Below are 27129 nucleotides of genomic sequence, written 5' to 3'. Positions count from 1 at the left end.
GCGAGTCTCCCCAAAAGCTGAACCGAAACCTCTTCCAGAATGCTGCCACACCAGTTGTGCCAAAATTTCAGGGGAAATCCAAGTTAGTTTGGCTGAACTGGTTTCTTGATGAGCAGGCTGTAAACTTGGAAGAAGTTTCGTATTCCCAAAAGTTTGCCCCTGTTTTATGATACTTCAGTTTCCCAGACAAAGACCTTTGTAAAATATTGTGATGTCCAACGATCTGTAAAAGTTTTAATAGGATTGGCTGTGTGCCAAATAGAGATGGAACCTGAATTAAGATGGGGCTCACCAGAGATTAGCCATGCACCAGTTTTCTGTACTCAAGCAATACAAGAGTGCACCTGAGCATGTAAAGAGTGACTCCATTAAGCCTGCTCCATCACGTGTCCCTCTTGAACTGGGAGGAGAGGAACAGCTTCCAGATGGCCCTACCTAGACCTTTGTTCTTTGTATGGCTGAATCCCAGCTTTCCTTTCTTTGTTTTAAATTGGCACCTGTCAAGATTGTGGAGAGTGACAGAAGACAGCTTAATGCTGTTTGAGGGCAATGGTTGTCACCAGGAATCCATCAAAGGGATTGTTCTTCTATCTCTGGTCCCCTGTCTATGCAAACAAGATCTAGGTATTATGAGAATGTGGATCACCCCAGTGCCTTCTCATTAGCCTTGGAAGGCGCTGCAGTGCTCGAATGCAAACAGGTGATAATTATTAGGTGCAACAGTAGCAGCTCTTTGCCCAAAGTCGGAATCCTGCCAGTGAGATCCTAGAACCAGGAAGGCATCCCAGTGTTGATCAAGACATATCGGTCGATAACAAAATAAAGTGAGAATCCAAGGGGGCACCTTCAAGACATGATGACATAATCATCATCATCCAAAACTTTCACAGGTCCGACCTTGCTTCTTCAGATGTGCAAGATACCAATCTCAGCTCAGGACCAACATTATATTCTTCCTCCCCCCCCCCCCCCCAAGTTGGAGGCCAGGTATTAACTCACCTTTCCAGTTCTTCCGAACACTTGCTCAGATGCGATAAATGAAAGCTAGCATCACCAAGGGGAAAAGCATACTCCTTCGTCGCTGTCAATATTGGACATCCTGATGCAGTGTGTGTTTACTCAGAAGTAAGCATCACGGACCTCAGGGGGGGCTTCATCCCATGTGAATGTGGGTAGGATTGCAGTGGAATTGTCTGATTAGGTGCAAGTGAGACCACTGGGTTTAGGCATATTTAACATACTGCGCTGCCTGCAAAGAGATGCAAGTCTACATAACAGGAAGTGAGCAGGCTGAAATGAATAGGGTTCACTTTGGTATGAATGTGCCTCGGACTGGATCGCCAGCCTGTTGTACAGAGGGGTGGGAGAAAGGAACCAATATTTTTAATTGTGTTTTTTGTTGGTGGTAAAGGGATTTGTCAGTTTGGGAAGGGCACACAATTTTCCTTTTCTAACACGGGGCGGGGGACTAGCGTATTGCCAACTATAGGCTGTTCTCTCCTTACAGCCGATCTATTAGCCACGCAAACCTTACAAAATAAGTCAAGGAGCTGTTCCCTTTAAATTGTTGACCAAGCTTGATTGGTGAAGTCTAAAGCCGATGGGATTACTCCCGAGAAAATTGTTCTCCCCGCTTTCCAAGGGCGCCTTTCGATTTCCTTTTCCGGGACAGGAGGGGGAAATTTATAGACCCAACACTCTTAAATAAGGCTGCCAACCTGTACACGTTTTACGCTGGCGTAAACCCGAGGGAGCACAGCAAGGCTTCTGAGTAAAAGGCAAATGACGCCGTGTAAATAGATCTAGCCGGTTTCGACGGAAAGAGGAGTCGGTTTGTGCAGGCTTCTAAAAAGTACTTGCGCAGAAGGAACAAATTCTTCGGGGGGGGGGCGGGGGGGAAAAAGGAGATTACACGGCTGAGAAACTTGTGTCCGTGGTTTCCCCCCGCATCCCCAGGTAGCCAGCCAGGCTCAAAGGCTTTTTTGTGCGCGTTTTGAAGAGTTCCAGGTGAAAGCAGAGGGCGTTAAAACCCTAATCCGTCGATGTAATGAGGCTTTTGGAATGCAAAACATCTCCAATTCAAACCGGCGTATTAAAATTTAAAAAAACAAAACAAAAAAAACAAAGGGCCCGGCGGAGGCGGTACAACCTTGACTGTTTACACCTATTGGATTTGGGAAGTCTGCCTTGGAGCCCAAGCTGGTGGAAATCCTACGTGGGCGCTCCGAATTCACACCCTATAACCCCAGTATAAGAGACCCTACCTTCGTTACGCTCTCCCTTCTAAAAAACCCACAGTATTTGAGTGGTTTTAGACAAACGGCGCATGTCTTTCCATCATATTAGGAACCACACCAACATAGAAGCTTCTCCCCCCCCCCCCCTTTCTGATCTTCGCTTGTTGGTCTACCCCCACCGCCCACCCCCGTCTCGCCAAGCCATACAAATATAGATCAGTTTGCGAGCAAGTAGGGATTAGAAGGCAAGATATCATTCTCTTTATGAATCGTCCATCTGTAATTTCGAATTAGCGATTTAGTTGATTGGTTCTCCCTTCCCCCGTGGCCTTCGTCTTCCTGGAGGCCTGTATTTTATTTCTGCGATGTTAAATAGCAAGTGAATTTCACCTCGCCCATTTGCATTTCTCCCGCTGTTTAGTGATTTCTCCTACTTGTGGTTTTAACTCGGCAGCCGGGGTTCGCGGCTGGTTAATTTCACTGGTCAGTTTCAACGCTGCCTTGAAAGTCTTGAGAGAAGAGCCGTCGTTAAGACCTTGGAATTTAATTACGTCTATTTCTAATGCGGATCTATCGCCCTGCCACTTAGGCTAAATTCCCGCAGCGTTTTAGGTAGACTGTTGAAACGATAGCATTTGGGCCATTTCGAGCCGGTTTCGGGGTCTTTAGGGGTAAACGGATTGCGAGGCGCTTGATTTCGAAAGCAAGCGAAGCGACTAGCGCACTTTGAAAACTTGCTTGGAAGCTTCTTGGGGTTCGGAGGATTTTTGTTTGTTTATATTTCGAAAAAAACCATGTTGGGGCAATCTAGCGTACGGCTTTCTGTTATTGTGAACATTGGTTTATAAAGACGATCCTACCTCGGTTTCCAAGAATCGGTTGATTCGTGTGCATTCGAAATTTCCAAGCTTCGCAGGTTTTAGGTATTTTAAAACCCACGTTAACGATCGGGCGATTAAGAAATGTACAAAGGCGAGAGAGGAAGGGAAATGATAGGTTTTTTTAGACCCCGTGGATGGAAAATTGTGGTGGTGGGCAACGTTCCCTCTAAGCTGTGGAGCCTTGTGAGCAAAAAGTCTACGTGGTGAGCTGCTGGCACGAAAGTTGTGAGCTCCTGCATAGATTAGTTTGCTCTGGGGCCATTTTTCCTGAGCTGAGACAAAAATGTGCGAGCTGGAGGCTAAGAAACGGTGAGCTAGCTCACACTAACTCAGCTTCGAGGGAACACTGGTGGTGGGAGGACCTCCCTCGGGCAGACACCGGCTGGGATGGAGCCTCCCTCCCCTCCCCCCCCCAACCGCATGATCCGGCCGGAAGATCTGCGCAACCGCGTGGGCTGGTTTTCGGGGAACTTCCCTTGAGCGGCCGGCCCTTTCAAGAACGCCTGCAGAGAAGGAGGGCGAGGCCGTCCCAGGTAACCCCGCTGGCAGCCGAACCCGGCTAAGCTGGGGCGCAGTGGGGCTACTGCGGGTGACTCCCTCGGTTACACCTGACGCAGATGTGGAGTAGCAGTCAGTGGGACTGGATCACATCCTCTATGGAGGAGGGGGGAGGAGTTTGGAGAATCTGGTATTCCCAGTATATCCCCCCCACGGTGCGCTTTGGGTTATTCAGTTTGGTGTCGTGGTTAAGTGCGCGGACTCTCATCTGGGAGAACCAGGTTTGATTCCCCACTCCTCCACTTGCACCTGCTGGAATGGCCTTGAGTCAGCCAATAGTTCTCGCAGGAGTTGTCTTTGAAAGGGCAGCTGCTATAAGAGGTCTCTCAGCCCCACCCACCTCACAGTGTGTTTGGGGCGGGGGGGGGGGGAAGGTAAAGGAGATTGTGACCACTCTGAGATTCAGAGTATAGAGCGGGATATAAATCCAATATTTTTTTTTTCTTCTCCCCGCACCCTTGGCTTTGAATCTGGGTTTGTTCAGGGGCGGTTTCCCTGCCCCCCCCCCCCCACCTCCCGCACGTTACAAATCCTTTGGCCTACTAGGTGCAGCCACAAAATCGTTTTCTAGGTTCAGCAGAAATATTTAAGGCTCCCTCCTCCCCCCGCTGAGGTTTTGGGTTCTCCACCGCGTCGAGGTTTTGTTTTGGAAATGTCCAACACGCTTCGTTTGAAGCGAGCCGAGGGCGGCGCGGGTGGCGCTGTGCAATCCTAAACGGAGTTAACACCCTTCCTCAGCCCGTGAGCTTCAGTGGGCTTAGAAGGGGGTGTGACTCTGTTTAGGATTGCCTCGGTGAGCAACCTGAATTCTTCCTGAAGGGCTTTTCCATTTACCCCCCCAAAAGGCCCAACCCACTTTAATCTTGTCGACTCGCTGACGACTCCTCTGCTGCCCCGGCGGGTATGGACGCTGCTGCTGCTGGTTTATTGAAGGCACAGCCATTTATTTATTTTATTCCATTTCTATCCCGCCCTCCCCGCGAAAGCGGGCTCAGGGCGGCTTACACACTCATGTAAATACGTGGAACATAAAACCACGGTAAGATATTAAAAAAGATATATATATATATATTTTTAAAAAGAACATTTCAAGTGAGCGTTGAATTTTTCTATTTGTTGTTCCAGCGAGATGTTCTATAGAAAGATCGACCTTAGGTTCTTGTTCAAGGTGGTCCACAATACATGCACCTCCGGGATTTCCGAAATAATCAGGAAGGGGTGTGTGAAATGCTCTTCAAGTGGGGCTTGCGCAGGAGAACTCCCCCGCCGGTTCCTGCCTCCCCTTTAAGAGTCCCAGCCCGGTCCTGCGCAGGTTTACACGGAAGCGGGTGCCACTCGAAGGTCTAATTCTAAAGAGGTCTTATCAGAAACCTGCTGGGGTCTACTCCCGGGAAAGTGGGGGGGGGGGGGTTGGGGGGGGGAGGTCACATGAGCGGAACATTGTCCTTTAAATCCCACCATTTCATTTAGTAGCGAAAGGAAGGGAGTGGAAAGTAGCCAACGAAATTGACGAGATTATTATTATTACTACTACTATCATCGTTTTATTAATTGTTGTTGTACTAGAAAGGAAGGGTGCAAAAATTAGCCAATGAAATTGACAAGGGCTTTGATCCCACACACTAAAGAGTGCACTTTCAATGCACTTTCCAACTGGATCTTGCCGGTTCACGCAGTAAAATCCAGTTGCAGAGTGGATTGAAAGTGCATTGTTTAGTATGCGCGATTGGAGCCAAGGAATAATTAACGACGACGTGTTCTGAGCAAACGAGGGGAGGAAATCATAGAAGAGGTGGTTGAAGGGGGGGGGGAGGGGGACCTGAATTAACTAGGTTTTAACACGCCTCTTAAAGCTGAATTATAATAGCTTGGATATTAATTTTCACTCAGGTTCCCCTCCCCCCGAGCGTGTGTCGTTGCCAACCTCTTTTCAGTGCAAAGATCGCTTTTTCACGGAGCGCGGGATCAATTGCCTCCTTATGGGGCTGGCGTCTGGCTGAGTTTGAAAGAAGCACAAAACACAAACAATCCTGAACAGAAAGAAAAACGCCTTCCTTGGAAACCTTGTTTGGACGGAAATCACGGCATGATGTTGGCCTGGCTTGTTGGTTGAAAATATGTGTTATGAGCTTTCATTGCACTGGAATTGGAGCAAAGGAATTCTCAGCAAACTAACGTTCATGGGAGAGAACAATAAAAAGGCAGCAAGCTGTAGGTCTACTTAAAAGTAAGTGCTCTGCGGGGCTTAGTCTCAGAACAGTGTCGTCGGGGCTGCAGCCGGGGGAGCCAAGAGAACCACTTCTTTCACCAGGCTGAACTGAATAACATCAATGGGGCAAATATTTTACAGCAGCAAAACCGGGCCTATTTGAGCAGGGTCTTCCAGGTTTTAAAGTCTGGTCTTCTGCTTGTTCATTCAGACCTAAGGCTCACTAAGTACAATGGGGCCCGACTCCTCAAGGACAGCCGCTCAAAAGGACGAAAGGAAGGGCGGTTTCACACATACTAAATGATGCACTCTAAATCTACTTTCAGTGCACTTTGCAACTGCATTTTATTGTGCAAAATAACAAAATCCACTTGCAAATGATTGCAAGTGGATTGAAACTACATTATTTAGCATGTGTGGAAGCGTCTGAAGGCTTGAGATGATCTTCCAGGCTTCGACCAGATCCTCTTGGTATAAAGAGGGGAGGAGGGAGAGGTTGTCAATTTGCAAAAGAGGGTTCAACTATGTACACAATAGGGTCCCCCCCTGAAAAGAAATCCAGCCTGAGATCCCAAAGTGGAAGAATGTTGAGTCCTTCCCCTGTGTTTGTCAAATATTTACTTCAGTGTTTAGCTAGGGGGGGGGGGGGGAGGAATCTTTTATTACAGTGAAGTCCCTGTGTTTATATGAACTGCCAGGCAATCCAATTCAATGTGGTATAGGGGTCATTGTCAGTCTAGGGTCAAGGAGTGCTAGGTCGGATGGATTCCCCACTCTGCCTTGGAAGCTTGCTGGGTGACTTGGGACTAGTCACACACACTCCACCTCATCTACCTACCTGGGGTTGTTGGGAGGATAAAATGGGGGGGGGAGGGAACAGCTTGGGGTCCCTAATAAACAAATACATACAGAGAGAATGTAATACTTAATATGTTTGATGGTGGGCTATGGCTCCTAAAAGCATTATGCCACACTAAAAACAGTTAGCCTTTAAGGTTTAGTAAGACAAAAGCAAAGTAGCCGTATCTCAGTGGCACTAAGGTGACCAAAAGGCAGTGTTGTTTAGTGGTTAGAGCACCAGCCAGTCATTTGTGAGGATCGCTCTGTGGGGTAGAAGGAATGTGTAATGCCTTAAAGGCAATTTCTTTCTTTCTTTCTTTCTTTCTTTCTTTCTTTCTTTCTTTCTTTCTTTCTTTCTTTCTTTCTTTCTTTCTTTCTTTCTTTCTTTCTTTCTTTCTTTCTTTCTTTCTTTCTTTCTTTCTTTCTTTCTTTCTTTCTTTCTTTCTTTCTAATCTAAATGCAAACAAAAACTCAAACTTGCAAACTCAAACTTGCAAACTGGTCGCCGCACCTCAAAAAGGATATTATAGCATTGGAGAAAGTCCAGAGAAGGGCAACTAGAATGATTAAAGGGCTGGAGCACTTTCCCTATGAAGAAAGGTTGAAACGCTTGGGACTCTTTAGCTTGGAGAAACGTCGACTGCGGGGTGACATGATAGAGGTTTACAAGATAATGCATGGGATGGAGAAAGTAGAGAAAGAAGTACTTTTCTCCCTTTCTCACAATACAAGAACTCGTGGGCATTCGATGAAATTGCTGAGCAGACAGGTTAAAACGGATAAAAGGAAGTACTTCTTCACCCAAAGGGTGATTAACATGTGGAATTCACTGCCACAGGAGGTGGTGGCGGCCACAAGTATAGCCACCTTCAAGTGGGGTTTAGATAAAAATATGGAGCACAGGTCCATCAGTGGCTATTAGCCACAGTGTGAGTGAATATATAAAATTTTCTGCCACTGTGTGACACAGAGTGTTGGACTGCATGGACCGTTGGCCTGATCCAACATGGCTTCTCTTATGTTCTTAACCCATCCAACTTAGTTTAAATTGACCAGCTTTGTAATGACTTGGGGTTGCCAGCTTCCATGTGGTAAGTAGTCAGAACAATGGATTGCAGTGTGGAGAATGCAAATCAAAAATACACTGCTCCAGGCACAACAAAATAATGATAATTCAGTAGTCACCAGTCATATACATATTTAGCTTGTGTTTTCTTAACCTTAACGAACAGGGCTATAAATTCATCCTTTCATCCTTGGACCTGATGAAGATTTGAAATGGTGTACTTTGGATCGACCCACCATTGTCTGTATATTTGGAATTCATATCTGGAATTTGTATATCCAGGGCTTTTTCTGAGCAGGAATGCACAGGAATGCAGTTCCGGCTGGCTTGGTGGCAGGGGGAGTGGCTTAATATGTAAATGAGTCCCTGCTGGGCGTTTTCTACAAAAAGGGCCCTGTGTATATCCATATATTTGGGATTTATATTTGGGAATGTGTATGTTTTGTTGTGTATGACTGGCTACTACTAAATTGTCATTATATTGTTGTGCCTGGAACAGTGTATTTCTGATTTGTAACCTCCATGTGTTGGCTGGAGATCTCCCACTCTTATGACTGATCTCCAGGTGACGTATCAGTTCCCCTGGAGAACAGGGCCTCTTTGGGAAGTGGACTCTGTGACATTCTACCCCACTGAAGTCCCTCCCCTCTCCAAACCCCACTTCCTCAGGCTCCACCCCCAAATCTCCAAGTATTTTCCAACCAAGAGCTGGCAACCCTAATTATAATGTAGAAAAACCATGATTAAGATGAGGTCTCCTTATTTATAGTTCTAATGAGGGAAGGTTTCTGTTTACTGATCTGTTTTCTGTTTACTGATCTGAATAGCCCAGGCTAGCCTGACCTTGAAAGCTAAGCAGGGCAGACCCTGGCTATTGTTTGGATGGGAGACCTCTTTGGTTGGAATATCAGGGCCATGATGTGGAGGCAGGCAGTGGCAAACCACCTCTGAACATGGGGGGTTGTATAAGTCAGCTGCAACTTGACAGCAAAAAAAAAAAAGTATTACTGGACTTCAGCCTAGCTGTATTTACTAACCTTAGTGTCAAGGCATAATGATACAAACAGTGGTCTGTGATTTTATATGGTACATGTGTGTTTCCTTCTCCCATTGGTGCCAAAAAATTAATTTCTCAACTTTTCCCTGTACTGGTCTTATGGGGACTGTTATTCCCAGCTAATGTTTTATATAAAAAAGTCTCCTTCTAGTATGGTCATGTTGTAAAGTGCATAGATATGCATTTTATCTTTCTGTGCAAAGAAAGTATTAAGAGTTTTAATAAAGACGTGTGCATGATATTTGTCCATGTCTTGAGACTCTGAAGCATTTAACATGTGACTTTTATATTAAGAAAGTTTGGCCACCCCTGATATAGGGGATGCAATTTTATATTCTTGTCTCAGGCACAAAATTAGTTGGTTTGGGAAGTATCATGTGGCCTTAAAGGGGAGGTGGCCCCTGGAGGTCAACACCCTCCTTGTGAGTAAAAGTTAGGACATGAAAGCACTCTGGGTGAGGTAACTTTATTTTTATAGGTATATTTATTATTTCATCATCTCAGGGGTACATTCAGTGAGATCTCAGGGGTACATTCAGTGAGACCCTTGAGCCTGTGGGGCTATCAGCCAACTCCTTTTATGGTAGGCTTATTTGTTGTGTGTTGCCTTTTTAAGGGCCTGGGGGAGAAATCTAGGATCTGGGATTTTGTCTTCAGGGCGAGGTGAGCAGAATAAAGGAGCTCTCCTCTGTTGGCTGCCAGAAACCATTGCAAAAGGGAGAAAGGACTGCAGACAGTTCCAGGATGCTGCCTATGTTCTGAATCCCCCCCAACAAATTTATAGATCACCCCCCATTAAGAATCACAGCTGTAGGCAGTGACAATTGAACAGTCTGATTGTATGCATGATTATTCTAAAGCAGGGGTGGCCAAACTGTGGCTCGGAAGCCACGTGCTGTTCTTCCACACATATTCTGTGGCTCTTGTGTGGCAAGGTTGGAGAAGGCATTTGTCTCTTTAAATCACTTCGCCAAGCCAACTGGAAGTTTGGAGAATGCATTTAAAGTTAAAGTTGTTTCTTTCTAGACATTGTATGCGCAGCTGTGGTAGCAAAATAAAATTCCAGAAAAATGGGATTGGGTTATGAAAACTATGCACTGGAGTGAAATGGACAAATTAACAAGAACACTAAAGGAACTTGATATGGAAAAATTTAATAATGAATGGCGAAAGTTTCAGAACTATGTGGAAAAACATTGGAGAGTGAAAGGACACTTGGTGATATTTGATAATGGATAACTTGTTTATTAGTTATTTTTAATTTACTGGGACAAGAATGATAGTTAAAATGAGAGTATGAGAAAATATTTTGTTCTTTCTTAAAAGATTATAATAAGATAGATAATATGACTTAATTTAGTAATATATTGGATCATTAATCGAATGAGGTAATAACCATAAAGAAATATAAGTTCCTTTTTTCTTTTTAAACAGTTTTGTTTAAAATGTTAAATTACTTTTATTGCTTTTATATTGTAAGTAACACTGGGGAAATCTTGAAAGGGAGGAGGGGAGGTGGAAAATGTGATGCAACATATTGACTTTTATTTGAGAGAAGTAAATGAAATAGTGATATAATATGTTGTAGAATAATACAAAAAAAGTTGCTTTCTTTCCACCTCTATCTCCCTCTCCTTCCCCAGCTATTTGCTTCCCTCCCTCTCTTCCTTCCTATTTTGTGCCTCTCGGACATCTGATGTTCATGTCCTTTGGCTCTCAGACATCTGGCATTTATTCTATTTTATGTGAAGCAAGTTTGACTTTTATGTGAAGCAAGTTTGGCCACCCCGTTCTAAAGCATGTCATGTCGTACTGAACTCAGTGCGACTCACAGCTCCTTAAGTATGCACAGGACTGCAGGTGTGAAGAAAGAATTTGTAAACACTTTTCAAGGTCATGTTCAGGGCCCCCCTTTTTTAGCAGGAATGCACAGAAATGCAGTTCCGGCTGGCTTGATGTCAGGGGGTGTGGCCTAATATGCAAATGAGTTCCTGTTGGGTTTTTTCCTACAAAAAAAGCTCTTGTTACCTTTTTAAGGATCACTGAGAAAGAAAGCTCTTATGTCTAAGAGTACAGGATGTATTTTTTTAAAGGAATAGAAAAGCAGAGAGAGACCTACTTTTGAACATCATTTTTAGAGGATGAGTTAATTGTAAATGTAACTTAATTGTTTTCTTTAAATGTCTTGCAACAGCAAATGTCATGTCTATTTTTTTTTTTAAATCTGGAGATACAAAACCAGTATTCCAAATAGAGTTACATCGGGGAGGGATGGTGGCTCAGTGGTACAGCATCTGTGTGGTAAGCAGAAGGTCCCAGGTTCAATCCCTGGCATCTCCAACTAAAAAGGGTACAGACAAATAGGTGTGAAAAACCTCAGCTTGAGACCCTGGAGAGCTGCTGCCTGTCTGAGTAGACAATACTGATTTTGATGGACTGAGGGTCTGATTCAGTATAATGCAGCTTCATATGTTCATATTTATAGCCTCATATATTTCAAATAATAAATACATGCTAGTCTACCTTATTATACAGGTGAGCAAGTTGGGAGAGGCAGGAAGAACTGCTGATATCCTGAAGGCACAAGAGCCTGCATTCCCAGATCCCAATGCAATACTGCAGAAGATGCAACTATAAAAGGCTTGCATTTCTCTGGGTGCCCCAACCTTTAATATTGGTGTCAGTTATTCTCCAAGGCAGGAGTGTGCTTTTCTGAAGCTTCACAGGTCTCCATGTTGGGGCCACTGCTTCCCCACAAATCTTAAAATGTGGGGGTGAATCAGGCCAGCCCCAGGGGTTTTCATTCCCTAGAAGAATTATGACTTTGTCACCATATTAAGTATGGGAAAACTAGAAATCTAAGATTAATGTTTACCTGATTTACTTGGCATTTGAAACAAACAATGCAAAAAGAGAGAGAGTATTTTAAAGCATTTTATTAAATTCCCTTTTCTCTGATTTGATGCCTTTTAAATCCGGGCACCCTAAGTGACTGCCTAGTTTGCTCAAATGGTTCAATGAGTCCTGATGAAGGGGAAGTAGATCTTCCTTTCAGTCCCTTTCTGATGCACCTACAAACTTCAAGCTTTAAAAAGTTGCTGTTAAGCAGGGCTTTTTTGGTAGAAAAAGCCCAGCAGGAACTTATTTGCATATTAAGCCACACCCCTGGACATCACCATTGTTTCACACAAAGCCCAGCAGAAATTCATTTGCATATCAGGCCACACCTCCTGTCACCAAGCCAGCTGGAACTGTGTTCCTGCTCAAAAAAAGCCCTACTGTTAAGTCTATTTAGCTTTTTATATATACACACACACACACACACACATATACATCCTTTCTTTAAAGCAGCACTCTCATAATCTTCCTCCTGTTAAAAAAAAACTTGTCAAAACTTTTGCTCTCTTAACTTATTGTGGCTTCTTCGGTAGCACATGGATGCGGTTTATTGAGGCGTCTAGGGAGTGTTCTTTGTTAAGCTGTACAGCTTGTCTCTGCGCTGCACATCAATTGAGCTTCTTAATTAAAATTTTCCCCAGTGAGAATTAAAACCAGCACTAGAGAGAGACCTCTTCTTCCTTCCCCTGACACGAATCCAAGCCCAGAGGAGGGAAAGCATGGCCTGCGATTGGACAACAACACTGTTCTGATACTGTTTGCATTTTGTGGCCTGGCTTTCTTCTCAATTATTTTCTCCTTGGGGAAGGAACAGGTTTTTCTTTCTTTTTTCTTAAAAAAAACCACAGGATATAATGAGGAATGTAACATAACACAATAACTGGAATTTTTGTGCAATCTGTAGGGCTGAGAAAAGCTGTGTATGCAGCCTCAATTCCCTATTCTTTTGTTCTTTAAATTATTGGCATTGTATGCTACATTAATACTGTATGATACATCAACAGCCATGAGGTGAAAATCTGTTAGAGGAGATTGAGAATGGATGGACGTATACAGGACATTTTTGTAGAAAAAGCCCAGCAGGAACTTATTTGCATATTAGGACACACACCCTGATGTCACCATTGTTTCATATAGGGCTTTTTGTAGAAAGGAACAGCAGGAACTCATTTGCATATTAGGCAAATGACACCAAGTCAGCTGGAACTTTGTTCCTGTGCATTCCTGCTCAAAAAAAAGCCCTGGATGTACATATGTATGCATTCATGCTTAGTTTTTAGAGGGGAGATGCTAAATTTCATAAGATTGTACTCACTGTTCACAAGCAATACTCACATGAACACACGAAGCTGCTTTTTACTGAGTCAGCCCATTAGTCTATCGAGGCCAGTATTATCTTTTCAGATTGGCAGCAAGTTTCCGGTCATGGTCTTTCATATTATCTATCACCTGACCCTTTTAACTGGAAGTGCTGGAGCTTGAACCTGTAACCTTCTGCATGCAAAGCACAGACTGTGCCACTGAGCCATCTCCCTCAAACAAACATTTTCAATGTAAGAAAAGTACTTGGGGAGATTTGAAATGTCCCTCTTGTCTAAAATGGGACCGCTCTTTCCCACTGTTGTGATTGGAGCCAGTCATGACCAGCTGTCATAATGATGCCCCATGTTTCACTATTGTCACACTATTGTGGATAAACATATGGTCCATCAGTGGCTATTAGCCACAGGGTCAGTAGCAGACCGAGTCTAAAAATATTGGTTGCCAGGAGACATAGGAGGCCCACCCACAACTATAAGACTATCATTTAATTTTTGTAAGAAAGAAATAACATTTTAAAAAAAAACATAAGTGGAAAAAAGGTACAATTAAAACTTTTGAGAAATATATATAAATATTAGTAATTACAGTGTACATATATTACTGGCAGTATACAGTAGACACTAAATGTAAATATAGATTGCATTTTCTCCAGGGGAGCTGATCTTTGCCAGCTGGAGATCAATTGTAAAAGTGGGAGATCCCCAGGCCCCACCTGGAGGCTGGCAACCCTAAATACAACATAAATTTTAGTTGCATTACAATAATAATACTGGAACTTCTATTATATTTCCAAGCTACTAAAAGGTTGTTAACATTTTAAACATCTTGTCTATTGTTTGGTACCCACTTCATGAGGGGCCAACATCGAGCAAGCTGACACCCTGTCCAGTCCGCCACTACACAGGGTATAGATGGAACTCTCTGTCTAGGCAGTGATGCTCTTTTTCTTGGTGCTGGGGGGCAACAGTGGGAGGGCTTCTAGTGTCCTGGCACCACTGATAGACCTCCTGATGGCACCTGGGGTTTTTTGGCCAGTGTGTGACACAGAGTGTTGGACTGGATGGGCCATTGATCTGATCCAACATGGCTTCTCTTATGTTTTTATGTTCATAGCCAATAACTTTTGGCTATGACATACCAAATTTACTGTGAAATGGGGGCTTTGCTTCTTGTCCTCGGTCCGAATGACTGAATGATTTTGCTATTACTTGCAGCATCACCGGGAAAAGATGTTTTTTCTGCTGTTTGTGAAAGTTTTCATTTAAAAGTGTCTCTGTTTCATTAAAAAGTGTCCTTGTTTTGGCCTGGTCCTAGAATGTCAGGCAAGTAAGAGCTTTAGAAAGCTTGAATGACAATGGCTTTTCTTTCCGATGGCTAATTATTTCCAGGAAGTTTGCTTTGAACATTTTCCAAGTATCAAAAATCAGAAATTTAGGTCAGGCTGTGCCTTGGCATAAATTCTTGGCCAGTGTTTCAATGCCCTAGACCAGGGGTATCAAACATCTGGCCTGGGGGCCAAATCAGGCCCTTGGAGGGCTGCTATCAGCCCCCCCCGAGCAACTGGCTGTCATCTGCTTCCTTCTCCCTCTCTCTTGCTTCCTTCTGTCTCACAGCTTGCTTTGCAAGGCTTGCTCAATCACACAGGAGCTACAGAGCAAAACCTCTATTTTCTCCATTGGCTGAGGCTCCTCCCCGTCCTGGTCCCCTGGGAAGGAAGGGAAAGAACCAGAGCTTCCTTTGCTCAGTTCCCTGGTTCCCATGGGAGAGATACAAAGAAAGACCAATGAGCGCTAATATTTTAAGCATGGTTTAAGTTAAAAAAAATCTTTAATTGTGTTTGTCTGTGTCCTTTATAAAGTTTATATCCCTACTATCTAATCTTAAATAGGTATACATATGGCCTGGCCCAACATGGCCTGGCCCGTCCAGGTCTCGTTTATATCAGATTTGATCCTCATAACAAATGAGTTCAGCACCTCTGCCCTAGACTCATTATACTGCTTCAAATAGCTCTTTGAGAAACACCATGGATCCCCCAAAAGAACTACAGTTTTGTGTGGGGCCTGTGAACCTTCTTTGAGCTGATCCGTATGGCATGCTCTATTTATTTTTTCCTCAAGGTTGGATACCTGGATGTGTGAAACAGGTGGTACATTGGATAGTTTTCACAGTCATGGTTCCACTGTTTTCAGTAGCTACAGTCATGGTCCTTGGTGTGGTTGTCTCCCTGGATTGTCTAATTCTTTCTAGCATTTTTTCATGTGGTTGTGTGTATACACGATAGCACACGGGAAAAACAAGAGAGGCTTGTGTGTGTGAAGAAGCCTTACAGGAATTCTCACCGTGGAACTACAGTTCCCAGAATTCCTCAGGAAGAGGGCAAGCTACCATAGTTGAGAGTTTGGATGTTGAAATGTCCTGTGGGTGTTTTGCATAGCTGCCTCTGTCCCATGTGTTCTCTTATTCAATCCTATGCATCCATCTAAGAACTCAGCTGAAATCTGACCTGTGTTTTCACGTGCATGTTCATTACCTAAGAATGGAACTATCAAAACAATGACTTAGTTTCACATTGCTCCAAATGTGATACTTTGGAAGTGAAAGTGGTCACACATTCTCCTGTAAATTATAGGAACATCTAAATGTGCCTTGAAATTTTAGTCTTGGATTGGAACAGTTGATTCACAGAGTTGCTTCTGGGCTTTTAAAATGCCAGGGCCCATTGTCTTTCTTAGACTAACTAAATGTGGGAATACTAAAGCACAGGACTTTTTGGTTTTTTAAAAAAGCAGGAATGCTGGGTTGGCATCAGGGGGTGCGACCTAGTCAGGGGGTGCGATCTGGCTGGGCTGTCATCAGGGGATGCGGCCTAATATGCAAATGAATTAGAGCTGGGCTTTTTCTAAAAAAAAAAAAAATCCCCGCTAAAGCATCACTTAAGTGTCCTTTCTATGGAGAATGCAACAATGAAATCCTACACAGTTATGCCCTTCTAAACCCAATGACTTCAACAGCCCTAGAAGTGTGTAACTCTGTTTAAGATTATACTTCAGTTCCCTAAAATAACACATCACTGAGGTTATTGTGAAAGAATTTGTTGTAGAAACACAAATGCTCTGGAAATTGTGCTTATCCTTGGGGCCCTCTGTGAACAAAGACTTAGAATTTAAACGCATGAATTAGTGCCTCTGAGCACACATGGAGTGCTTTGCCATTGTCTGAGCACATATCTTGAATTTCCTTTCTCTCTATCCCCTTGAACATGCCCATTTATTAATTTATATTATTCATGTATTAAAATAATTGTTGCCTGCCTTTCCTTTTGGCTAAAGACAGAAAAGGCATGTACAGAAGGCCTTTTCTGTCACTACAGCTCACCATCGCCGATTATATCAAAAGACAAAATCCCCCATCGCCTCTCCATTTAGGAATTCGGCCAGGGTTGCCCCTGCCACTGGCAAACTAGGCAATTGCCTAGGGTTCTAGCCTTCTGGGGTGCCAAATTGGGTGCCCCATGTGGCTTGGTGACATTATCAGTACAGTACAGATGGGGGGGGGGGCAGAAGTCTTGCCTAGGGTGCCAGACAGCCTAGGGCCAGCACTGAATTCAGCACGGGTTGAGTTGAAGTTTTTAGATGCCTCCCCAGACTGGCAGGTGAGAGGACTGTTTTTGTGCATGCTCAGAGTGCTTTTCTCTGCCCCAGCAAGATATCACGCCTTTGTTACAAGGGCTCAGGGCTTCATGGCAAGTGTGGGTTCAAGCAGGGCTCTTCAAAGGAACTTGACTCCCTTGCTACTGCGGGACTGCAGCTGGAACCTTTCCCTGATATTCCAGATCTCTGTTTGCAGGGACATTTTCTGATATGGAGGAAGAGTTGAAAGCAGCATTCCCTGCCACCTACAGTATAGTTCATTCTGCCACTCTAAACACTGCCTGTTTTCCTCATCTCAAAAGTCTGGGGTGGGTATTTTGCATTCATGTTGTGCTTCAGACTTTCCTGCCGTAAGCACATTTCAAGCACATTCAGGGGAAAGAGCCAAGTCTGATTTAAAACAAGAACCCTCCAGGGGTTGTTTGTATTGGCCCGAAGTCATTATATGCTGATGATGTTTTGACAGCAATAGAAACTAGGTCCAGTTGCAGATGGTCTTACTTTTTCTTTCTCACTTTTGAAATCTGTTTCTTCTGGAAGAGCTGGAAAAATCCACCATAATTGAGAACGGGGAAATCCGCATCAACGGGAAAGGCAAGAAGATCCGCAAGCCACGCACCATCTACTCCAGTCTCCAACTCCAAGCCCTCAACCAGCGTTTCCAGCAGACCCAATATCTGGCATTACCTGAGCGGGCAGAACTCGCAGCGCAGTTGGGTTTAACCCAGACGCAGGTGAGGCAGAGTCAGAAAAAAGCATGTGCTGCTATTTATCCATGATATTTGTTAACCTGTTTTTCCTCCAAGAAGCCAAAGGGTGGCAAATGTGAGGTTCTTCCAAGTTTTGGTGTACTGGTCAGGAGTGGAGAACTCTAGTCTGGAGAACTGGGTTTGATCCCCCTCTCCTCCACATGCAGCTGATTGGGTGACCCTGGGTCAGGCACAGTTCTCTCAGAGCTGTTCGCTCAAAAGCAGTTCTTTCAGAGCTCTCTCTGCCCCACCCACCTACCTCACAGAGTGGCTGTTGTGGGGGTAGGAAGGGAAGGATATTGTAAACTACTCTGAGTAAAGGGTGGGTATAAATCCTCCTCCTTCTAACAGTCCTGTGAAGTGGGTTAGAATGAATTATAGCCTCTATGTTTTTTTGTTTGGTGAATGAACTCCAGGAATCCTGGGGCTTGCATGTTCCTACCACCCATGGACCAGTTGATAATGAGACCCATCCTACTTTCACATTTTCATTTGCAGCCAACTTTGAAAGGATGTGGTAAGCCGTTCTGGGTTTTCACCGGAAAGGAAAGCAGAATATAAATATGAATATCTAAAGTTTAAATTTGAAAGGATAATGCTCCACATTGGGAAATGCCATAATCTTTTTCAGTTTTCAGTTTCGGCAGACTCTTATCTGGGAGAACCGGGTTTGATTCCCCACTCCTCCACTTGCACCTGCTGGAATGGCCTTGGGTCAGCCATAGCTCTGGCAGAGGTTGTCCTTGAAAGGGCAGCTGCTGTGAGAATACTCTCAGCCCCACCCACCTCACAGGGTGTCTTTTGTGGAGGAGGAAGATAAAGGAGATTGTGAGCCGCTCTGAGGCTTTGAGATTCGGAATGGAGGGTGGGACATAAATCCGATATCATCATCATCTTCTTCACTACCATACCCCCACTTGTCAGATTTCCTTGTTTCAAGACTTTTTGAGGATAGTTGAATCCTTGATGCAAAGTATCATGTGGCTGAGCATGTGTTGTGGAAATGAAGTGAGGATGGCTTTTCCCCCTGTTTTTCTAAGTTTGTATTTGTAATGTTGTATTTTTTTAGTATTGTGTGTATGTATGTGCTTGTGTGCCCAAATGTCATGGCGATTTCTGGTGACCCCTCATGGGGCTAGAATGTTTCAGGGAGATAGCTTGGATATTGCCTGCCTCTGTGTCCAGCCCTGGTATTCCTTAGAGGTCTCCCTTCCAAGGACTTGCCAGGGCCGACTCTGCTTAACTTCCAAGATGTGAACGGGCTGGTCAGGGCTGTATTTATAATGCTTTGATATGTATTTACAGCCTTAAACTTTGCAGTGGTGTGGTTCTTTCCACCACCTTTGGATGCGGGAGGAAGATGGGCTATAAGTATTTAACAAATAAATGGAGGAACTAGGCAAAACTGTACACCCCCTTCTTCCCTCTTCAATGAAGATTCCATTGGTGCAGAAGCAGTGCTGTCCTGGGCCCCCCTCCTCACTGCAATCCTGCAAACCACATAGCTTTTTTGTCTATGCGAGTCAATATCAGTTTCTTGGAGGTCTCAAGGAGGGTGCTGGGGAGTGGGGGAGGAAAGGAAACAGCCATATCTGTGAGCATCTTAATGTGCATGTTCTGTAGAATCAAAGCAGCTCTTGTTCCAATATCAGCTGAAAGACAATGTAGAATCATAGAATCATAAATTTGGGAGGGCTCTCCAGAGCCATCTAGTCCAACCCCCTGCACAATGCAGGGAACTCACAAATACCTGCCACGCCCCCAGTGACACCCGCTCCACGCCCAGAAGATGGCAAAAAACAAACAGTGGTTTGTTTAAGGTCATCTGCTAAGTGAATGGCTGACAAAAGCCATTTCTCCTAGTCATATCAGAAAAAGAATGATAAGCAACTGATAATTATAATAAGCGCAAGTCCCCATTTGAGTCAGATTGACACACTGCTGCTGTGTGTATCATGCATGGTGCTAGGTGTGTACCAAGCACAGCAGTGACAGAATCACTGCCCAGAACACGTGACAGTCTACCTTAGACAAGACAGGAATGGAGAAAGATTGGAGATGTTGTCAGAAGGGTAGCGGGAATCAGTTTGGTTGGCAATAGATTTGCAGGCAAAATGAGGTGAGCTGCAAAGTTTTCCCATGTAGGGGAGTCATGGGAAATTTATCAATTTATCAATTTATCTCTTGAATTGTTCTGCCTGCCATGAAAAACGAAAGTAAACAAAGCTACCAACCGCTGCACAATAATGAGATAATAATATAATGGAAGACACAAATAACAGAGTTGCTACAAAAGCATACCAAGCAATGTCAATGTTACACAAATGCCATGTTGCATATGCAAAGTATGTGTCAGTCTACAGGTAACAATAATCGAATGATGAATATCAGGATTACAGTGTATCTGAAGATTTCTAAAGTCCACTCAAGATCAGCTATACAGCTATCGATAACTCTGCCAGATTCGGAACTTGCCTTTTTCAGAAAGCTGATAAAGGACCATGGTAATTTCCTCATAACCTGAAATATGAATAATTGTGAGGAAAACACAATTTAAGATAGGAGTGCCTAAACCTCTTCAATACAAACCAAAGCACGCCCAACTGAAATGTGAGAAGGTCTGTTTTGCATTGAAGAGGCTTAGGCACTCCTATCTTAAATTGTGTTTTCCTTGCAATTATCGATGGCTGGTTAGCTGATTTTGAGTGGACTTTAGAAATCTTTGGATACATTGTAATCCTGATTTTCCTCATTCGATTATCTGTGGACTGACACATGCTTTGTATATGCAATGTGGCATTTGTGTAAATATAAATATCTAAAGAATAAATTTGAAACAATAATGCTCCACATTGAGAAATGCCATATTTTTTTAATTTTTCAGTTTCGGCAGACTCTTATCTGGGAGAACCAGGTTTAATCCCCCACTCCTCCACTAATACCTGCTGGAATGGCCTTGGGTCAGCCATAGCTCTGGCAGAGGTTGTCCTTGAAAGGTCAGCTGGTGTGAGAGTCCTCTCAGCCCCACCCACCTCACAGGGTGTCTGTTGTGAGGGAGGAAGATAAAGGAGATTGTGAGCCGCTTTGTGACATTGCTTGGTATGCTTTTGCAGCAACTCTGTATTTGTATCTATTATATTATAATCTCATTATTGTGCAGCAGTTTGTAGCTTTGTTTGTATTTGTCCACTGCAGCCCAGGTTGTTGTTAATTATGAAAAACAAAAGTGGCAACCAGTTATATACAGATGGTAATGTTTACTAAGTAGGATTTGAACTCGCCCCATGTTTCAAATCACAGGGCGCGATCCAGCGCTATTGCCACACTTTCAACAGCTCCCATTTGTTCCAACAAGGCTTGTGTTGGTCATCTTTCCACTGGCAGAGGTCTTGCTTGGGTGGGGGTGGGGGTGGGGTAGAGTTATGTTGCAAGTGCCTACTCACCCAGCAGCCTTCCTTACAGGTGGCTGAGCAGCTGACAGAGATCGGTAGACAGATGTCAGGGGTGAGCCACAGCCAGAGGCAAAAATAAGATTTATTTTGGGGAGAGAGAAGAAAGTCAAGTGAAAACCTGCTGTAATCTGTGTGCTGGAGATTTGGGAAGGGGGGCACTAAGGTAGAAAATGCTGTGAAGGATTATAAAATGGGGCTCTTTCTCCAGAGAAATCAGATGTAAAGTAGACCTTGCTTGCTCGATTGCTTTTGTGTGAACTGGAACATTACAAACGCCTGCACAGAATATTCTGATATGAGCTGCCTGAGAGGGTTTCTTAACAGAAACATCAATGGAAATTAGGCTTCCCAACCCTCCCGTCCTGGCGGGGGACCCCAGGATTTCCACCCTCTTCCCCTGCTCCTCAAAAAAATGGAAGCGGGGGGAGGGGGGAAACGGCGCCGGGGAGCATGGCGAGCCGTCGCATCCAGGAGCGGGCGAGGCTGCCATGCCGCTGCCACCCCCTCCCCGCCCACCGCAGCTGCTCCTCCGAGATGGGCCCAGGCTGAGCCCATCTCGGAGGAGCAGCCAAGAGGCGGCAGCAGCACAGGGGAGGGCAAGGCAGGCCAGGAGCATGGCGAGCTGCGAATCTGGGCCCTTCTAGGACCCGGACTCGCGGTTCACCACGCCCCCAGCCCGCCTCCACCCCCCTCCGATTCCACCCCAGAGGCGGAGTGGAGTGGGCGAGGCCACCGTGCCGCAGCCGCCTCTTCTCCGCTCGCCGTGGCTGCTCCTCCGAGATGAGCTCAGGCTGAGCCCATCTTGGAGGAGCAGCCACGGCGAGTGGAGAAGAGGTGGCAGCGGCGCAGTGGCCTCGCCCACTCCGAGATGGGGCGGCTCACTACGCTCCCCGGCGCCGTTTCCCCCCTCCCCCCTAGCTCCACTCCAGTTTCTCCTGGCTCTACCTCCAAAGTCTCCTGGCTCCACCCCCAAAGTCCCCAGATATTTCTGGGGTTGGACTTGGGAACCCTAATGGAAATTTTGGCTTACGTGTGTCTCTGTGTTATGGCATACTGATTCCAGATAACTTATGGAACTCACTACCACAAGATATCGTGATGGCTGTGGTAAATAAAACATGACATTAGCTACCAGCTTGGGTCTGGATTATGCATGTGGCACGGTAGAGAGGGAAAATGCTGAGATGGTAGATTGGATCATATGACTTCAGGCTACAGGGGAAGGGGTCTATTTTCAAACGTCTCCTACATTCATAATGCCTCTAAGTGGGGAAGGCTGCACAGCAAGTGAAAAATGATAGAACAGAGCCATTCTCTTTGAAGTGCCGAGGCTTTTTTTAATTGTATGTAGGGAATTTCTACGCGAGAGAGTATTTACTTATTAATTTATTTATGCAGAAAATTTCTATCGTCTCTCTAAGGCAGCTTGCAAAGAAAAAATAATTTTAAAACCGTAGAAAAGATGTTAATTAAAACCCTGCTAGAGTGCAAAAACACAAAAAAAACACCAAGCAGTTTAAAACAAGTATCACAAAGTTCTCAGGCGAAAAACAAATGATAAAAAAATGAGGTTAACACTAAAAGATGAATGCCTTAATTACCAACCTAGGCAAAAAAGAAAGCAGGTGGCCTGGTGCCTAAAAGAGAGTAGGGCAGGCTCCAGGCAGGCCTCAAAGGGAAGGTCATTTCACAATTAGGGGTCACCACAGGGAAAGCCCTGTCTCTGGTTGCCTCCCTCTTCACATATGAAGGAAGGGGCGCAGACATCAGGGCTTGTGAGAAAGATCTGGACAGTATGGCTACTAGCCATGGGGACTGAGGGGAGGGGAACCTTCACAATCAGAGGCACTAATCCTCTGAATCCTAGAGCCAAGAGCGACATCAAGGGGAGGCCTCGGCCTCTGTTCCCTGTTGCTGGCCTTCCAGAAGAACTGGTTGATCACTGTGTGAGTCCAGGATGCTGGACTAGATGAACCAATGGTTTGATCCAGCAGAGCTCTTCTTATGTTCTTATGACTGTTCCTTCATGTACCCTAGCCCCAAACCACTACGAATGTGACTCTCTTCCCCTTCAATCTATAGTAGTTTACTCCGTTCTACCACCTAGAGGAAGTTTTCTTATACTGAGGCAGACTACTGGTCTTTCAAAGTCGGTTTATTCTCATTGGATGGAGTCAGACGGCTGGGACACTTTCACAAACACTAGAGAACACATTTTCAATCCGCTCTCAGTGCGAAATGTGAAATGGCACATCCACTTGCAAACAGTAACTGAAGTTAATTGAAATGACATTATTTCGCATGTCTGTAAGTGCTCTTGGTCTATCAAGATTAGCATTGTCTACTGTGACTGGTAGCGTCTCTTCAGAATCTCAGGCAGAGGTCTTTCCAAACCCTTCCTACCTGACCCAGTGCTGTTTAGTGGTTAGAGTGTCAGCATAGAAGACCCAAGTTTGAATCCTACTCTGCCACAGAATTACATCTGGTCCCAGCTGTGGACGTATAGGCACCTGTTGCATAGGGCAGGGGTGGCCAACGGTAGCTCTCCAGATGTTTTTTTGCCTACAACTCCCATCAGCCCCAGCCAATAGCCATTCTGGCTGGGGCTGATGGGAGTTGTAGGCAAAAACATCTGGAGAGTTACCATTGGCCACCCCTGGCATAGGGTGTGCAGAACTTTGCTGCATGTGGAAGGAGAAAATAAAAGCACCTCTAGGAACAATCCTGTAACTCCCTCTCTTACACTGTTGCAATTTCCAGGTGGGATTATTTTCCATACAAGATGCTGTTTATTCCCAGGTGTTAGGGTTGCCAACTTCCAGGTGGTACCTGGTGATCGCTTGCTATTCCGGTTGATCTCCAGATGACCAAGATTCATTTCCCTGGAGAAAATGGCTGCTTTGGAGGCTGGTCTGTATGGCTTCACACCCTGCCAAGGTCCCTCCCCTGCCAAAACCTTGCCTTCCCAAGGTTCCACCCCCCCAAATCTTCAGGTATTTCTCAACCCAGATATGACAATCCTACCAGATATAGCAGTGTGTGCATACTTTTCTATTCCTCTTCTGGATTGAGGGCCAATCATTATATGGACGTTTATTTTGGATTTTATGGGGTGAAATATACTTGTGGGTTTTAGGTCAACACCCCACTACTACTTGCTAATCTCCTGGTGGAGTCTTGAGTTATCCCTAGGGCTGCCAAGCTCCCACTGGAGGCGGGGGATCCCCTGCCCAGGAGTAGGCCACCAGGGGGATCCCTGCCCCTGAAGAGAAGAAGAAGAATTGCAGATTTATACCCTGCCCTTCTCTCTGAATCAGAGTCTCAGAGCGGCTCACAATCTCCTTCATCTTCTCCCCCTACCACAGACACCCTGTGAGGTGGGTGGGGCTGAGAGAGCTCTCCCAGAAGCTGTCCTTTCAAGGACAACCTCTGCCAGAGTTATGGCTGACCCAAGGCCATTCCAGCAGCTGCAAGTGGAGAAGTGGGGAATCAAACCCGGTTCTCCCAGATAAGAGTCTGCACACTTAACCACTACACCAAACTGGCTCTCTGTCATCACACGCCATCATCAGCATGTTCTCCCAGAATTATAATGGACCTCACACTACAGAGATCAGTTCCCCTGGTTTAAATGGCTGCTTTGGAACGTGGACTCTATGGCATTATGTCCTACTGAGGTCCCTCCTCTCCCCCAAACTGTGACCTCCCCAGTCTCTACCTCCAGATCTCAAGCAATTCCCCAAGCCAGAGTTGGAAACACTACACCCCCTGCTTTTACCACAAAGGCCCTTTATGTTGAGATCTGCTTCTCATCTCCTTGAATACATTTGCTCCTAGCAAGTCCTGTGAGGCCAACAAGAATCAAGCCAGAGACAGTTTTTTTTTTTTAAAAAGTCTTCAGGGTGATTAGAAGGAAAGGACACATCCCACGGTGCACACAAGTCTTCCTCTGTCCCAACATCTGCCTCTAGTCAAACAGGTTTCACAGGCTTTTGAAACAACATAGAAACCTGCAAAATCTGTTTACTGAGAGGAAGCAGCAGTGGCACGAACACTTCTCCCCATGAAGCTGAATCACCTTCCACTCTCTGGAGGAAAAGAATCATCTCTCCCAACATCAGCAGGTCTGCAAAAGGGCACAGAACTGATAGTGCAGAAAGTGCAGAAAGGCAAGACAGACTTTAGTTTAGGCTTGAGCTGACCTAGGTTCGAATCCCTGCTTGCCATGAAACTCCCTGGGCAATCTTGGGCCAACCATTCTCTCTCAACATAGCCTAGATTTGGCCCTGGCTCCGACCTGGTGGAACTTTGAACATATGAAGCTGCCTTATACTGAATCAGACCTTTGGTCCATCAAAGTCAGTATTGTCTTCTCAGACTGGCAGCGGCTCTCCAGGGTCTCAAGCTGAGGTGTTTCACACCTATTTGCCTGGACCCATTTTTGGAGATGCCAGGGACCTTCTGCTTCCCAAGCAGATGCTCTACCACTGAGCCACCGTCCTTCCCCGACGAACTTTCTGTCTAGTGCAGGGGTGGCCGAACTTACTTAACACAAGAGCCACATAGAATAAATGTCAGATGTTTGAGAGCTGCAAGGAAGGAAGGAAGGAAGGAAGGAAGGAAGGAAGGGGATTGGGGAGGGAGAGAGGTAGAAAGGAAGCAATTTTAGCTTTAAATGTGTTCTCCAAGCTGCTGGCTGGCTTGGCTTGGAGAAGTGATTTAAAGAAGCAAATGCCTTCTCCAGGCCAGCCAATAGGATGGTGGAAGCTTCGAAAACCACACAATATGTGTGAAAGACCCACATGTGATTCCTAAACCGCAGTTTGGCCAACCCTGGTCTAGTGAGACCAATGCCCAGCGAGACCTGAAACAATTTTGCAGACCCTGCAAGACAGAGAGGTTCCACCAAGCATATGGTTGGGGATAGCGATAGTTAGATGAATACTGACTCCAACCTGAAGTTTCAGTCTCCTCTCAGATATCTGTTCCTGATAGTCACCAATTATCACAATAATAATAAACAGCAAGCCTTTGTTGGCATAAAACAGATTTAGCAGTAAAATAGCAATATAAATAATATAAAATCCTAGATTATAGAGTACATAGGGAGCTAATATGCATAAAATAAGTAAAATATATATGAGTCGAGCTTAGCCAAATTAAATAATTAAAACAAACAAAATGTGGTCATTCCAGAACCACTCTCTGTCGTATTTTCTCCAACAGGCCACCAATTATAAATGCATTGGCTTTATCATGCACTATTGTAAATTAAATGTGATAGTTTATTATTATTGTAATGCTATAATTGTAGCTGTTGATTGTGTTGTAACCCACCCTGAACCCTGCTGTCCAGGGAAGGGGAGGATAGAAATTGAAAGTAATAAATACTTCATAGGATTTCTGGGGAGGTAAAATAGAGATGGGGAGAAGCACTCTGAGCTTACAGAAAAGGGGGAGGAAGGAAGGCATAACTAATCAACCACCATCACCATTTTATCATTGCCATCTGGGGAAGACTTGTTGGCCTTCGAGTTACCAGCCTTCCGGCAGGAAGAGTTGCCAGGACTGCTCTCCAGGCTCTGTACTCCCCAAGCATCACCCCAAATCTCCAAGAGTTTTCCAAACTGGAGTTGGCAACCTTGGCCTGCATCCCACCAGAACTAGTGTTCTTTAGGGCTCAGTTTCCTTCCCAGAAGTTGCATCACAAATGGTGGGAATATGTGCCATAGTCTTTAGTGCAGATTTTGGGAAATGTCTGTGCATTATCGGTTTGACACACCATTTGACACACCAACAGTTGCTGTATTTAGAGCTGCTAACCTGTTGGGGGACAGCTATGACTTGGATTGTCCTCCTGGATTTTTGTAATTGGTAAAAAGGCAGTTATTGAAAATTTAAGCCCAGAAAGCCTATAGAAAGCAACACAGACCTTCAGTAATGCATAAATGTTGAAGAGAGGGCAAGTCTTGCCCTTGGTTTTTATTTCAATCCTGCCCTCCTTCCAATAAGCTCTGGGCAGCATGCCTCATTCTCTTCTCCTCTGTTTTATCTTCATGACCACCCTGTGAAGGCGGTGAGGTGAAAGACTTGCCCAAGGCCACTGAAGTGAGCTTCCCAGAGTGGGGATTCAAACCCAGAACACCCAAACCACTACACTGGGTTGGCTCTGATATGAGCCGAAAGAAAAGGATGCTATGAACCAG

At 44.9% G+C, this 27129-nt stretch overlaps 1 protein-coding gene across 1 annotated transcript in view; it reads left to right on the top strand.

The window, feature by feature from the left end:
• Window positions 1–27129, top strand: part of DLX4 (distal-less homeobox 4) — a 36725-nt gene that overhangs the window by 4752 nt on the left and 4844 nt on the right. The window contains exon 2 of the mRNA XM_060255831.1: window positions 17263–17456. Coding sequence (XP_060111814.1) covers window positions 17263–17456 — 194 coding nt within the window. The remainder of the gene's footprint in view (window positions 1–17262; window positions 17457–27129) is intronic.

This window comes from Heteronotia binoei, chromosome 15 (genome assembly GCF_032191835.1).
Source record: "Heteronotia binoei isolate CCM8104 ecotype False Entrance Well chromosome 15, APGP_CSIRO_Hbin_v1, whole genome shotgun sequence".
NCBI lineage: Eukaryota > Metazoa > Chordata > Lepidosauria > Squamata > Gekkonidae > Heteronotia > Heteronotia binoei.
Note: the sequence above shows the minus strand (reverse complement) of the source record. Positions and strands in the feature narration are given on the sequence as shown.